Raw genomic sequence first — 15979 nt, 5'->3', positions numbered from 1 at the left:
AAGCACTCACAATGAGTACAATAAAAGAATTAAAGAAAAGAAGAAGAAAAAAAAGAGGTAAAAGAAGAATTCATCCATTGGCTTGAGGGAACATTTGAAAAAAAAGTTAAGGAAACACAAAAAAAGAAATCAAATATAAGTAATATAGCTATATAAATTTTTTTTTTGGGTAAAAAAAAGAAGAGGAAGAAGAAGAAGCGCTTGGTGAAGGAGTGAGAGGTAAACCCAGGGGAGTTGGTTGGAAGAAGTGGAGGATCTGAATACTTTCAATCAGCGCAGACCCAGAAAGGATTGAAGCTCTGCCTGATTCTATTCCAAATTGGTCGACTGGATTGGTTGAAGTTGAAGTTGAAGTTGTGGAATTTGAGACACTAAAGCTGGTTTTGGGATCTAATGAAGTCTGCCTCGTCTCTGGTTTTGCTATTTCCTGTCCCTCAAAAACAAGCAGGCCAACTAGAGAGGATCATACCTGAGTCAGTAAGAAGGGCTTTCTGGGTTGCCCAAGTACAGAAATCCAAGAAATTCAGCACCAATATAATACCAGGTAGGCCCTAGAATGTAGGGACGAAGACAGCTTTGATAGCCCATTTTTGGGCCAATTTAGCCTTACCCCATCTTCCAGAATGCAGAATCAATCAAACCCCCCTTAATTCTCCAAACCCAGAACCAGAATTGCTTCCTCTTCATCTCCCCTGCTGTTTTGGAATCGGATTGCCATAGCAGAACAAGTTTCCGGCAGCGACAACTTCCACTAGCAGCGGCGCATCTAGGCCGAAAAGCCCCTCTTAGAACGTTCAGAACGCACCAAATTGAATACTTTTTTTTGTATAACAAAAGCAGAAAAGCCAGCGGCGGAAAACAGAGGCGATGAGAAAGAAAGAAGAAGCAGAGCCGGCGAAGAAAAGGAATTGAGATTTGAGAGAAGGGAAAGGTGTGAAAGTGACAAAATATATATAATTAATTATTTGAAAGAAGAAAAAAAGGAAAAATTTGTGGTGGGGACGGGTAAGGTAAGGGTTGTTTGTGGGCCCTGCCATACTGGGATTGGAGAATGGAGAGGAGTTGGAATTGAGGTTCTCTCTTCTCTGTCCAGAGTTGAGGAACACTCTCAGATGTGATGTTTCTGATGTATTCCTTTACGTCACCACTCTCTCTCTCTCTCTCTCTCTCTTTTCTTCCTCCACTGGGTTCTGGACTTCTGGGTTCTGGGTTCAATTGAAACGACAGAAACAAGAGAAGGCAAGAGCGAACAGCGGGCCCCGGGGCACAGCGCCCCCCGTTGATTTTATGTCCTCCGGGGCACGGGATGGCCGGGGCCCCCCCCCCCCCCCCCCGTGGTGCGTGTTGGCTGTTCCCGGGGCCCCTTAAAGCCCCAAAAAGAAAGAGAAAGATAAAGAAATTTTTATATAGTCTGATCAGATTCTTTATTTAGAGTGAATGGAAAAATCCTACTTCATGGGACCCACAGTATCCTGACGTGGACCAATTTCTCTCCACCTTAGATTTCTTTTCTTTCACCAAAGAGGCTGACCTGACCAAATTTTGATAATTTAATCACCATTTGGGAAACTAATTAAAAAACATAAGGTCTCTTTCTCGGTCTGGTCTACCGCAGTGTTCTCTGCCCCAACAAGAGCGGGTCTGCAAGAATTTGTCACTAACAGGAAAGAAAGAAAAAAATGTTTCTCAAAATGTTCCTCGTTTTGTTGTTTTCACACTCTCACTCTCCTTCTCCTTCTCCTCCTCCTCCTGTAGATCCGGTTCACTTTCGGGTCAGTCTAACTAACACTACCAAACTCTAAAAATCAGTGGCTGAGAATTGTTATTTGAGTCAAACCATCCAATCAATCAAAGGATATGAAGGCTTTTCTTTTATAGGGTTTTGTTAGGACATGAGCACAGCTTGATTTTTATCCTCTAAAGTTACTTTGAAGGAGAGGAGAGGACATCACACTTAAAATGATAAGAAAATCTGGTGGCCTCCACCCTTTCTTTCTTTTTTTTTTTTTTTTCAACTGTCACAATTCAGTTACCGTCGATCATGGTGGGTATGGCACTTTGGAATGAAACAACTATGGTGATGTCTTCTTCGATGATACACTGGATGTTTCTTATTGTAACATTGTTGGGCTTGGGAGTCTTGTATTCTATAGTTTTAATTATATTTGTAATTGAAAAGAGTTTCGACTCAACTAATAATACTGAATTAAAATTATATTAGAATTATAATTTTATATTTTTTTATAAATAATCTTTATGAATAAGCTATATGAATTAATCCCTATAGAAGATTGTGAAACCCATTCCCAAAATATGGATTAAGAGCAAAGTAAACAAATGGTATCACTATATGAGTTTTTGGAAATAATGGAACTTTTATTCCCAGAACGAGAGGGTTTTGCCAAATCACGTTAAATTCTTCTTATATATTTTGCTTATGTTCTTTTTTGCTAATGGTTGTGCATCTGTATCCCTTACAAGACTACTCAAATTCGCGAAAATTAATAGTGATTTTCTACATGTGATAAATCAGATTGATTGCCCATGTGCAACATTATGGGCAATACAAGATCTACTAGAATGAAATTTGGATGCCACAAGAGTGCCTTTAGCAACTAAGTCTTCCTCCATCACCTACGCAAGCGACGGATTTCTTAGCCAATCATGTGACTTTTGAGAATGGAATTATTTGTCTTGTTCCATCTTTGCCTTTAGGCCTTTGTAAAATCACAGGGGATGACAATAACATGGATGTCTATTTTTGTATTTTATTCTTAACTACATATCTATATTATAATTAAAAAGCTATTTCTTGCCAAAAATAAATCTCTACTAGGTCTTTTTATTCTTGTTTATTTATTTCATAATTTGTGAAATGAATTTTGGGTATTCTTTGCATTCTATGTAGTATTGGTATCTTTTACGAAGTTTATTCTAATAATGCACATCAAACATGAATAATGACCAATAACCTAATCTTTTAATGTGATTAATTTTTAGGTTAGGGGAAGGGGTCAGGTATATATAGTGGAGTGAAATCTATAATACAAGTGTAACTTGTGGGGTTAGGGTTTTCTCCCCCTCCTTTTTAGGTGATGAGGGTGGGAGAGGTTGGTTGGCTTAACTGTGATGACCTTCTTTTTTTATTATAAGGTTTTGTTATACAACTATGTATTTATAATATTTAAAAAAAATAAACAAAAAGCAGATGATCTCTCATCCCAGTGGTCCCACATCTAGTTTGGAGTAGATTAAATTACTACATTGACATACATAAAGTTTGCACTTTAATTGCCTTATAATTGCTTAACAACAAAATATTTGTAAAGCTATACGCATATTGACTATTCCCATACACATGGAAGGAAAAATTAGCATTCCATTATTTATGAAACAAGATTTCTTTTCTCATAGAGTGCCCTAAGCGAGTTCTTATTAATCTCAGTGTTAAAGGGACCACTAATATAGATTCCCTTCGAAATATTAAAAACTTCAATTGTTGATCATTAATTGAAATGTGTATTTATTGATTGCTTTGGCTTGAAGATCTTACTAAAAAAAAATTTCAAAATTCATTTCTAAAACTCTAAAAACAATAATTTAAGAGTAAATTATTTTACTACATATATAAATTATATTATATTTCTTTAGAATTATATTCAAATACCTTTAAGATGGATCCATTCTTATCTTGTATACTTTAATAACAAGCACGTTCAATTGTTTTTAAACTATATGAATTAGGAAAATGCATTTTTATGTTATATTTGATTTAAAATAAAAACTGTAGTAATAAATTAAGAAAAATATCATTAGTACGTGATAATGCAATATTTATGCTAAATAATAATAATAGTAATGCAAAGCAACTTATTCTGAACACAAAAAACAACAATAAAACATTTGGTCAAATTTATCATTTTATAATAAAAAAAAAAAACTCATAGGTGCTTGTATGACTTTGGTTGTACAAAAACAAATTAATATTATTTGGAGGGTTTTCCTAGCAAGCAGGTTTTATTAATAAACTTTTTCATATTCATTTTCGAGACATTATTTTATTTTATTAATATTTAATTTTGAATTATTATTTTATTTCTATTTTAAAATAGATTTTAATATAATAATATGTGTTAGAAGGTTTACCTAATGTATCATCTGGTTGAAATAATATTATTCTAAAAAAAGAGTTTTGTGAAATGAAAAATCTCATCCATGCTCATGTTTTAATATTCCATCGAACACTCTCATTGTTCCTCGCACAGGTCTAAGGGTCATGACATAATTTTTAAAACAATAATTCCTATTTAAAGTTGTGACAAGAGGCCACTATTTGATTTTTTGCTCTAATACCAACAGGTATCCAAGGAGGATAGATAAGAAGGTCACTTAGATGAAATATTTATTTGGGTAATAGGTATGATGTGTTAATCTTGCATGATCTTTACATTTAATGCAAAATTCACCGTGAGTGACATTCTTTTACCAAAAATTTACAAAAAAATTAGTTTACCCTAGTAACGTAGCTTGTACTTATTTTGCTTTGTAGACGTAGTAAATGTTGAATGTACTAAATCTGTCAAATAGATTTACTTGAAAAAGTTCAATATTTGACCAGTTAACCCCAAAGATTCCATTGGTCTATCATTAATTTTCTTGTTGTCCCTTATGTATATTGTACAGATATGATGTTTGAATAAAGGATCTATTTTTCGACGAAATATCGCTGAAATTTGCCTAGTTCGCCCACTAGCGAAATAATATAACCACCGATATCGAGATTTCAAAAGAATCAAAACTTCGCCGGAAAACGATTTTCCTACAAAACTACGATTTTCTGGCAGCGGCGAGTTGGCGATATCGTCTGTCGTCTACCTTTAGCGGCGATGAAATTGCACCATTATTCGGTTTCCTTGAGGCTGTAGTTGACCTAGTTTTCTCATGTATGGGAGCTGCTAATGGAACCGCAAAGAGTGGTGTTGGTGTGACATCTATGGGTGTTATGAGGCCAAAGCTTGTAATGAAATCGATTGTTCCGATTGTTATGGCTGGAGTTTTAAGTATTTATGGACTGATTATTGCTGTCATCATCAATACTGGAATAAACCCTAAGGCCAGATCTTATTACCTATTTGATGGTTACACGGTTTACGCCCACCTTTCTTCTGGTCTTGCTTATGGTATTGTTGGACTGTTTGTTGGTATGGCAATTGGGATCATTGGTGATGAATCATTGAAGGAGAAGGAGAAGAAGAAGAAAGAAAGAGAGAAAGAAAAAGAAAGAAGAGAGAAGAAGCAGTGACGACTAGATCGTAGCAGCGGCGACAAGACAGTTGAAGGAGAAGAAGAAAGAAGAAAGAAAGAGAGAAAGAGTAGCAGCATGCCAAAAGCAATATTGCCGGGTCGTTTGGTTCGCCAGCGAATCCCGGCAAGATATCGTTCATTGGTTTGATCTATTATGATATGTATTGATATGAGTATGATAGCTTAATATATCTTTTATATTTTTCTCCTGAAAATGATAAAAACCTCGACCACCAAAAAAAAAAAACCCGTTTAAGAAATCTAATTTTTTATTAAAATTTGAAGACAATACACCTAGGTATTGTTGCTTGTCCAATAAAAACTTCAATTCAAAATTAAATTTTGAAAACGACTTTCCTGTGCCAGCATGGAAAAGAATCTCTATCCTCACATCCCACCAATGACGGTATGAAGGATTAAAAAGTCTTTCATGGTCGAATTCAAGAGTAATCATCGCCCCGTGCCACATCCTTACACTTTAAAATAACAATATTTTTTCAGTGGGCCCAAAACAGGTTAAGGGAACGATCCAGTGCAGCTGCGTCGATGACGTGGAGTGGGACCCAACTATAAATGGACGGTCCGGACATGATGAGAGGACCATCCTTTGAAAAGAAAGAAACCTAGAAAGTCACGTGAGCTAGCCAATACTTTATGTAAGTTCATGCATCAAAGTCTAATCCCTCCGATTTCTTATTGAAGCCGATTCCCTAATTAAAAATAGAAATAAAAGGAGAGATTGTCCACGCCGGCACCTTAGCTTTATCAACACTTGCTTTTCTTAAAACTTGAGCTTCATTTATTTAAATAGATAACTACTTCATGAATAATGATAGTCCGCAATTTCCCGAAATCGCTCTCGATGTTTGTCCCACGTGGCTCTTCAAATGATTGACAACTCAGCATTCATGAAAGCGATTGATGAATATATATACACACACATGGATTTGGACTTGGGCTTGGATCTAGTGATTTTAAAATTACGGTGATGTATATAATAGATTTTTCTGCCTTTTTATTTAATAGGCCGTGAATGTCTTTGTCGTGGGCCACTAACCCCTAACCCCACCTCCCACTACCCACTCATAACAACATTTTATTAATTTATTTTTATAATAATTACTAATTAATTAAAGTTATCAACCTAGTTAACTTATGGTAGTCACTCTAACCTTTGGTCAAATTTTTTATTATTATCATTTATTGTATTGGGGAAATGGTAAGTAAGGATAGATTCCCTTTCTACGGTTCCAACGTCAGTATAAGAAGCATGCTTTTCCATTAAATTAATCGTACAGAACGGTGTAAAGGTCATTAAAGAATATTAGTTACTTTGTTACCTTTAATATATTAAATCCAAATCACCGGCAAAAAAAACTTTATTTTATTAATAATAGCTTCCTTAACTTCCTTTTTATATATCAGGAATTCAAGAAGAATATACATATCTTATGCCTTGTGGGAATGAGTAAATAATATTAAATAATGATGCTTAATATTATTTTATCATATTGTGGATTAATTATTGGGTGGTGACGATGTTGAGGACTCTATTAAGGCGGGAAAAGGGCCGCGTGGGTTTGTTGATGACATGGCAAGGATATGTGCACGTGGCATCCACTTGGGCCTACGATATCTCTTCCCAAAAAGAGAGAGAGAGAGAGATAATAAAGACAAAAGAAGGAGAAAGGCATCCACTGGTGAGTGGGCCCTCTCTGACGTAGCCGACAAAGTTTGAAAATAGAATTTATTTGGATTTTCATTTTTTTAAATTTTTAAATTAAGGTAAGATTATAAGAAAAAATGTCACGAAAGCGTAAGATATTTGCTGTCAAGGGAAACCACGGGAAAGTGGGGAGGGCGGCCAATAATCAGATCCGAGGCGACGAATGAGACACGTACAATTAGCCACGTGTCATACTCTTAAAACCCTGAATCTCTGCTTAATTCGCCACCTGCCCTACCTGGATTTACGCTATCTCCAATTATCTCAAACTCTTTCACATTTTTTTTTTATTTTTTGATTTTCCTTTAAGAGCTGTTTTTACTTTTTTTAAATTCCCCGTTTTTTTCCTACCATTCCGTTACTGTCGACTACTGGGGGTAGCAGGTTATTTAATCTTAGGGTGGGTCCCACTTGAATGACGTCAACTTTAATTCCACGTGGAGGACCGCGACAAAAAAGCCTCCGGGGACGACGAAATGATGCTAGGATCCGGCAGATGACGTGGGCCCACACTGGTTCTCCCCCTCGCGGGAGGTTCCGTGTGGCTCCCACTTTCCACGCCACACAAACCGTTGGATGAATTGATGGCGAAAGGCACGGATCCGCTCTTGTAAGACACCGCACGAAGAGGTTTTTATTCGGTGACAGCTCGGATTCTTCCTTTCCTCGGTCTCTGTTGTTCGATAACTACGCCACATCAGATTACTATCCCAACTACACCTAATCTCTGTAATTGGACAATTAAGTATCAACCGTCGGATGCCTCCGGAGGGTTGTTTTCGTGGTGGGGCCCCCAGTCAACCCATATATAATACAATATGGAAATAAAGTGTGACATCAACGAAGAACGAACATAAAATAAATAAATAAATAAATAAAATTAATTAAAATGCGAGCAAGGAAATAAATGATTTGACCGGCTCGTGCCGATATTTTTCCCGGTAGGAGGAGGTCACTTCGATCCCCATGTGAGTCTGTGACACTCTCTGTGTAGGCCGTAACTTTTTAACCTTCCACCGGGTAACCGGTTATACCGGTGAATCACAGATGCCATCGTGGTGATATTGGTGTCGCCACTCGCCGAGCGAAAGCCCAGAACATATCAGGAAGGCAGTGAATAGTGAGTAATCACAAAGCTTGATAAGGAAGTAAAGCGACGTCAACCTTGACACGTGGCGGTAAGGATTACCATCTACATTCGTCTTAATCGAACGGTTCACCAATTCTGCCATGTTGGCACCGGCCAACTGCAGTCGTGCGATCTTGATTTAATCCAACGGACAATAGAGAATCTCAGGTAGCCCGCCGATCCCAACCGTTAATTGAGCTTTGGAGTGGGTTTCGCGAGGAGTGAAATACCGAAAGGCTGATGAGATTGTGTAGAAGAGAGGAGAGAAAAAGAAGCAGTGAGTGGGAGCGAGCGAGCGACAGAGAGAGAGAGAGAGTCCCAAGTCAGGGTAAGCGAGAGGTGGAGAAGAAAGAAAAGCTAAAGCTGCGATTTTTTTCTTTCTTCCTTCCTTGAATCTTTTGGAGGTTTTGATAGCTAGAATCCATTCGGCTGACCAAATCAGTCGGTTAATCTGTACTTCTGTGTGGTCTTGGATGGAAATCCGGCGAATTTTAGCCGAAATCAGGTTGCGGAATCACTTCTCAGGTGAAAGTTGTGAAGCGATGCGGTAACTGGTTTTTGATTATTGATTTGATGAGAAGAACAAGAAGGGATGGACAGGAATAGAGAAGTCAGAAGAGGAAGTATGGCGGCTGCGAATGGCTTATCTAGAAGGCGACATAGAAGTAGCAACTTGAGAGATTCACCCGGTTAGAACTTCTCAGGCCACTTTCTGTGTTTCTTGTGGATTCCTATACTTTTTCTTTTGATTTTGACGGTTTCTTCTTTTTGGTTTTTTTGGGTTCTATGCAGAGGAAGATGGACCGACGGAGTTGCAGGATTCGGTGAGGTTACGCGATCGGGGGAACAAGAAAGATCGAGATCGAGATCGGTCAAGCCGAAACAAGAGAAGGAGAGGGGATAGATTGATGCATGGAAGCAATAGGGAGGAAGGAGGAGAGGATAGCACAGAAGAAAGTATGGATGAAGACGAGGAAGATGAAGATGAAGATTCTGGTGCGATTCTCCAGCGGAAGAGTTATCCACCATCTTCATCTTCTATGTCGAATCATATCCTCCAGCAGAAGTGTTACCCACCATCGAAGGTTGTTCGGACGGCACCAACGTGGAAGGTCGCCGATGAAATGATCGGAGTTTCAGTTCCGAGAAAAGCTCGGTCAGGTAGAGTTTGCGTGAGACTGAGAGAGAACGAATTGGATTTTTATCGGATTTTTTCTAAAGCCTTTTTTACTCTTGCTCTTTGCAGCCTCTGCTAAAAGGTCGCACGAATGTTGGATGTCAGGTAGTCTTGCAAGTGGAGGCGGGGCGGAGCAGATTCATCGGCAAGCTTCTACTTCGCCGGCGCGGCTGAATGCCACTGCACCAGCACCTGCTCCGATCTCGCCGTCTTCATCCAATGTTTCCGTTCGGAAGAAGATGGTTTGTTACTTTTGAGTTACTGTGGTTTCTGTTAAAAATTTCTTGTGGTGTGTATCCACGATTGATTTTTGAGCGTTTGTTATTGTAGAAACCTATAGGACCCAAGCAGCGGCCGCCGAAGATGTCTAAGCCCTCATCCTCAATTCAAGAAGACATTGAAATCGAGGTCGCAGAGGTTCTTTACGGATTATGTAGGCAATCGCAGTCCTCTCCCAAGAAAGAAGTTCTTTCCAATACGTCGCAGAAGCTTGATTCAAAAGATACTAACGGATCCAGTAATGAGGTGAGATCCAGAGTTTCGTCTCCTGTCTCAGTCTCACCTCCGGCGGCACAGCAACCGTCAGTGTTGCCTCAGAATTCTATCAGTTCGACCTCTTCGATGCCAGTTGTGGGTAAGTGTGTTGAGCTGTTGGTCGTGCTCGCAGCTGGATCTTTTCTGGTACTAATTCTTATTTTCTCGGAATCTGCAGCTCCGAAGAGGAAGAGACCTCGACCTGTAAGGTCGGAGGAAGAGAGTCCTGCAATCGCCGGTCGGAACGGTTCTATCTCGTCTGCAACAGCTAAGGTGGAGAATGAACCGCCTTCGAAATCGGAAGCTTCATCACCCAAATCAGAGAAGAACTCAGGATCTGCAACGCAGAATGCTGGGGCCTCTGTTGATTTGAGTTCTGCTGCAGTTGTTGCGTCTTCATTGGAGCCGCCTCAATCGGAATCTGTGAAAGTGGAAAGCAATACGGCATCTGATCCGAAGCCGCCGTTTACTGAGGAATCTGAGACACGGGAGGACGGGGCTCCGACCCGGGACGAAATCCCGTCGCCGAAAAATGGGACGACAACGACTCCGTGTGCGAAATCGGAGGTTGATCTTGAGGATGCTACACCAACGAAAACGTGAGAGTGACTTTTCACTGTATTTTGGAAGACATTGTTGGTTTTTTAATCAAAATTTCATCTGATTTTTCTTTGTTGTCTACTTAGGATCTCAACGGCTGCTTCGGAGCTTGAAAGCAAGCGGGAGGAGAAGTTTAAGATCGATCTAATGGTGACACAACTCGTTCCATCGTGTTTGGCTTTTTCTTCTTTTTTCCCTGATTGATTGATTGATTTCGTCGATAGATTACCGAACGATTCTCCTCCTTTCCACAGGCTCCGCCTCCTTTGAAATCATCGCCGGAAAGGGATAGCGATATGGCTTTAGATGTCGAAATGGTGAGTACAGAACAGTTCCCCTCTCTAATTCTGGTAGCCATCGTATCAGCTCTGGGTTTTGGCTAATCTTTCTTTTGTCTCTCCTGGCTGGCTGGCTGTCTTGTTCGCCTTTAGGTTGCTAAAGCAGAGAATCCGATGGCAGCTGAGGAAGGGGAGAAGACAGAGCAAATTGTTAAGGAGGAAGCTGCGGAGGCTCGATCTGAGGAGAAGAACAAGGAGCAATTAGTGGTAGAAGCTGAATCTGAGAAGCCGCTTGCAGCTAATAAGGAAAGGCTCCTGGACCTGCAGCTTGATTTGGAGAAGCCGGAAAAGGAAATTGGCACGGTTAGTGTCAGTGGAAGCAAACAACTGCAACCACAACTTTCACAAGTTCAGAAACTGCAGCCGCAACCATCCAAAGCTACTATTAGGAACGAGCCGAAAATAGAGAAAACTGGTAATCTAGTTTAGTTTTAATTATCTTTTTCGCCTTCTGTCAACTTGGTCATCTTTTTGGCTAATGATTTTTTTCGCTTCTCCTTTCTCAGCCCAATCAACGTCTGTGCCTCTGCCGATGACTCTTGCCGGTTGGCCAGGGGGGCTACCTTCCATTGGGTCCGAAACTCTTCCACTTCCTCTTCCCCACCCCCACTCCCTCTCTCTTTCCCCCCATTGTTGTTAGATTTATGTGAATATTCTTCAGTACATCTTCTTCTGTGGCCTTTAATAGTTTCATTTCTGTAACCAGTTATATGCCACCCCTTCAAGCGGTTGTCCCTATGGATGGGAGCAACGCGTCGTCCACGGCCGTGCAGGTATTCCTATCTTCTCTTTATTCATAAATTTTTCGTCCTCTTCCCCAATTTAGCTCTCTGATGGGGTTTCCTGTTTTGGTGTTTGGGGAATTATAATTGCAGCCTCCAAATCTGCATCCCTCGCAGCCTCGACCGAAACGCTGTGCGACCCATTACTACATTGCTAGAAACATATACTATCATCAGCAATTTACAAGGATCAATCCGTTTTGGCCTGCAGCTGCTGGCTCTGCTTCCATGTATGGGGCCAAGCCATACAATCTTAATGCCGTCCCTCCAACAGAAAACACAATTCTCGGAAATCCATTGCCGGGAAACTTTGTGGGCAGGAGTCTCAACCCAGTGCAGGAAAAAGCCCAGGCTTCAAGCACCATTTCAGGTCAAAATGCCAAAGACAAAAACTCTGTCCCAGTAGCTGCTGCTAATTTCATGGATGCCACACAGAGAAAGCAGCTTGTGCTTCAGCAGGTTCCTCAGCCAGCCACAGCTGGTAATTTATTGGTAGGCAGCTAATCCTAATTGGTGCTTTTAGTTGTTTAATTTAACAAAGGAAGGGATTTATGGTTTTTCTGAAAATTTCTTCTTTCAGCATGGGCCAGCATTCATTATCCCTTTGAGTCAGCAACAGCAGCAGGCAGCAGCTGCTGCTGTGGCCTCTCGATCTGCAGCCTCGAAGTCTGGTTTGGCCACAGGCAATGCAGCTTTGTCTAGCGCAACTAATTCTGGCCCAGTTGCTCCAGCAAGCTCTTCGTCTACAGCACCAGGAACAGCGACAACCATGAGCTTCAATTATCCAAATTTGCCTGCCAATGAAGCTCCATATTTGGCAATATTGCAGAACAATGGTTATCCGTTCCCCATTCCTGCTCATGTTGGTGCGCCACCACCTTATAGAGGAGCCCCTGCTCAGGCAATGTCTTTCTTCAATAGTATATACTCTCCCCAGATGATTCATCCCTCGCAACTTCAACAGCAGGCACAGCAAATGCAAGCAAATTCTCAGACCCAACCAAGCCAGCTGGGTAACCAGAACCCAAGCACATCAAGCGGCTCATCTTCGTCACATATGCATCAACAGGCTCAGCAGCGGTTACAAGGTGGTGGTGGCAGCAATGCTGGGGGTGGGAACTCAAAAAGCATCTCTGCTTCAAAGAATCGGCTGACAATGCAACAGCAACAGAATCATCATGTCCCTGCTTCCAACCAATCTCGCCAACATGAGGCTGAAGTGGGTGGAGAAGATAGTCCATCCACAGCTGATAGTCGAGTTTCTCATTCTCGGAAGAATATCTATGGGCAGAACTTTGCAGTGCCAGTTCATCCTCAAAACTATACCTTGATGTCCCCAGCTGTGTTAGGAAGTAGCAATCATGGTGAGAAGCAGCAGCAGCAACAGCAGAGCGGGAAGGGCGGGGTTGAACTCCTCTCATCTCAGGCAGCATTTGCAATGTCATTTGCCTCTTTCAATGGTGCTGCAGCACCTGCGGGCCTCAACTTCTCATCCTTGACTCAGAATCATCAGATTTTTCAGAACCTTCCAGATGCTGCGAGGCACGGTTACCAGTTTGCTGCGGCAGCTCAGGTAGCTCAGCAGAAGAAGAACCATCATATCACTGAGGAAGGGAAGACTGGTAGTGATTCGATTAATGTTGAGGAGGAAAGAAAGGGGACTGCAGGAAAGACCTCGGCAGGTGTGAGTCACTCTCTTGCCTTCTCAAGACCAGATTCAAGTGATCCTTCTGTCTCCACGGTTTTGGGCAATGCTGTTGTCGATAGTTCTGCGCGGACTCTCAATCTCATTCAATCTCCCATCAATGGTAACCGAGCTGCTCGTTCAACCACCTCGGCTTCTACAACCACGACTGCTACCCCACAACAACAGCAGCAACAACAACAGCAGCAGCAACAACAACACATGCAACAACAGCAGCAACAACACATTCAACAACAGATGCAACAACACATGCAGCAACAACAACTGTTTCAACAGCTTCAGAAGCATCAGCAACATCAGCAGCAGTTCGCAGCAGCTGCTCGGGGTAAAACACCAACATCCAGCAATATTTGTGTCTACCCCGATCGCATCCCTTCATCGTCTTCCATGGTGACTAAGTTCCCAAATGCAATTTCTGGTTTCCCTCCAACCCTCATCCAAAGCAGCAGCAGCAGCAGCCCAGCGCAGTCACCCCAGTGGAAGAATTCAGCAAGGACAACAGGCTCCCAAGTCCCATCTTCGCTGGCCTCAACTTCCACTTCGACCTCGAAGAATCTTCCTCAACAGCAGAGCAGGACACAACAAGGCCAGAAGCACATATCATTTGGTGGGGTGAACCCAAAAGCAGCAAACTCATCGCAGGGGCTACAAATTCCCATGAACCACACCCAATCTCTATCTCCGCCTGTGGTTGTGGGTTCACCACCATCATCATCGATCTCCAAGGGTGCAGGGGGAAGCCCCAGGACGGGTTCCATTGGTGGTGGCAAGGCCGGATCATCTCCTGCTCTACCATCCCAACAGCCTAACAGCTGCCCTTCTGGATCTGGTAGGAAGTCCTCTCCCGTGGGAGGAAGGAATGTGCCATCCATTCTTGGCAATTCTCATGTTAGTACGGGTTTGGGCTCTGGTGGGAAGTCGCAGTCACAAGCGCAGCAGCAGCAACAGCAACAGCAGCAGCAGCAGCTACAAAAGCAGGGTTTACAACAGCCCCAAATATTTTTCACCAATGCTGCTGCCTATATGCAGTCCCCGTCACCCCAGTCTACGAACGCTGCAACTGCAATCACCTCTGCCAATTCAGCGACGACTGGGTACTATCAACAAAGGCGGCAAAGTGATCAGCAGCATGGGGTCTCAACTACATCTTCCAGTGGTATGCTGTCGTTGTGTCCGCCGCTTACTTTGGCAGGTGGGAGCACCACTGATCCTGCCAAAGCAGTTGCGGCAGCAACTAACAGTATGAAAGGAGCAATTCCATTGCATCCGGCCCATTTTGCGGCACAGACAGCGGGGAATTCACATCAGCTAATGCCTGCGGCCTTCCCTTACATGCATGTGCCCACAGTGCCCATGAAACCGGCTGAACAGAAGCAACCTGCGGGTGAGTGAATTTAGTGTTTTTCTTTTTTTTGGCAGTCTTACCACTTCCCTGCGTGGAGGATATAGGAATGAGAAAAAATGTACAAGAAATTATTTTCTTTATCTAGTAAATTTTTTGGTTGGTTGGTTGGGGAGGAATTTATATATTTATGAAGGGTAGGACGGTTTCTTGATCAGGAAATGACAATTCTCATGCCTGCTGGCAGCCTGAGAAAGAGATGAAGAGATAAGAGGAAGAAGATTGAGCTGCTGGCGTGAAGAAGCAAACCCCAGAAAAGAAACAGGAGGAGAAAAAAAAATAATTTAAATAGGGCGAGAAGCAGAGCGAAGGAGGGAAATCGTTGAGAAGCCTTTTCTGAGTTCTCACCGTTCTTCTCATCAAATCTGAGGACACAATAAATCTTCTATTTTTCTTTTTTTTGTCAAATATACAGATTAAAGGGGCCTAGCTATGTAATGTGCAGGAAGCTTGGAGGGACACCTTCTCAACGATCTACTATCATTTCTCTGGTAGGCTCAGCAGTTGATGTTTAGCATCATCAACAAACATTTTGTGGCCAGTCGATGAGGTTTTTTTTTTATATTTTTTAGTCGAACGAAACTAATCGATTGGTTTGAGCCACATTCTGATTTGCAATGTAACTGTTGACCTACTGATCTGTAACATATAATTGATGTGCTATTGTAGTATTGAAAAAAGAGAGGGCAATATTTGGAGAACCTCAAGTTCGTTCGATCCACTGCAATTAATGGAATTGTTCTCCAGTTTCTTCATTTGATTCAACACCTACCCTATGTTCTGGATCCATAAACAGCCATTTCTGTTTTGCAGTTGCTGTAGCAATATGTAAAAAAATTCAACCTTTCTGTGGTCCATTGGTGGTTTTTGACCCTGGAACACACTATCATCAGCATAGTCATGGTGGTCATGGTCTTAGGATGTGTTGGGATTACTCTTTGCATTATTATAGTTCATGATTTTACAAATGTGTCATCGTCTCAATGATAGGTCTGTTATTATATCCATGTTTCTATATAATGCCAAAATAGAAAGCTCACTAAGTTGATGGAGACTACAATGGTTTAGATATCAACTATAATGATAAGGTTAGTGAAATAGCATTATCAATTCTGTGTAGTTTTTCTTTTGTTATTCTGTAAAGCTCATGTAACCAATCTGAAACCAACTAAAGAATTTTAGTCTTAAAGATCTATTGCATAAGACATGTAATGAACACCTAAAAAAGTGGTAAGTTCCTCAAATTAGATTTAAAAAGCAAAAGCAGAAGCAGAGTGGTTAG

At 41.4% G+C, this 15979-nt stretch overlaps 1 protein-coding gene and 1 pseudogene across 4 annotated transcripts; both read left to right on the top strand.

Moving 5' to 3' along the window:
- Positions 1 to 393: 393 nt before the first annotated feature.
- On the top strand, positions 394 to 5302 carry LOC149003464 (V-type proton ATPase 16 kDa proteolipid subunit pseudogene; annotated as a pseudogene).
- Positions 5303 to 8428: 3126 nt separating this feature from the next.
- TIC (time for coffee) lies at positions 8429 to 15610 on the top strand. Of its 4 annotated transcripts, XM_089136560.1 has the most exons (13): positions 8429 to 8848; positions 8952 to 9320; positions 9406 to 9578; positions 9667 to 9970; positions 10049 to 10469; positions 10557 to 10620; positions 10725 to 10787; positions 10902 to 11223; positions 11315 to 11381; positions 11515 to 11581; positions 11684 to 12082; positions 12171 to 14679; positions 14856 to 15609. In XM_089136560.1, exons 1-13 carry the CDS (start codon positions 8752 to 8754, stop codon positions 14906 to 14908), a joined length of 4908 nt encoding a protein of 1635 aa, XP_088992686.1. In that variant the 5' UTR covers positions 8429 to 8751; the 3' UTR covers positions 14909 to 15609. The 4 variants fall into 4 exon arrangements, with proteins under 4 accessions (XP_088992686.1, XP_088992685.1, XP_088992683.1 ...); XM_089136559.1 differs by having other exon boundaries at positions 9667 to 10469; positions 14885 to 15609; XM_089136557.1 differs by having other exon boundaries at positions 9667 to 10469.
- Positions 15611 to 15979: the final 369 nt, after the last annotated feature.

Source organism: Hakea prostrata, chromosome 10 (assembly GCF_041222555.1).
Source record: "Hakea prostrata isolate BN-2017 chromosome 10, UWA_Hpros_2, whole genome shotgun sequence".
NCBI classification, from domain to species: domain Eukaryota; kingdom Viridiplantae; phylum Streptophyta; class Magnoliopsida; order Proteales; family Proteaceae; genus Hakea; species Hakea prostrata.
This window is presented reverse-complemented; position numbering and strand designations above follow the sequence as displayed.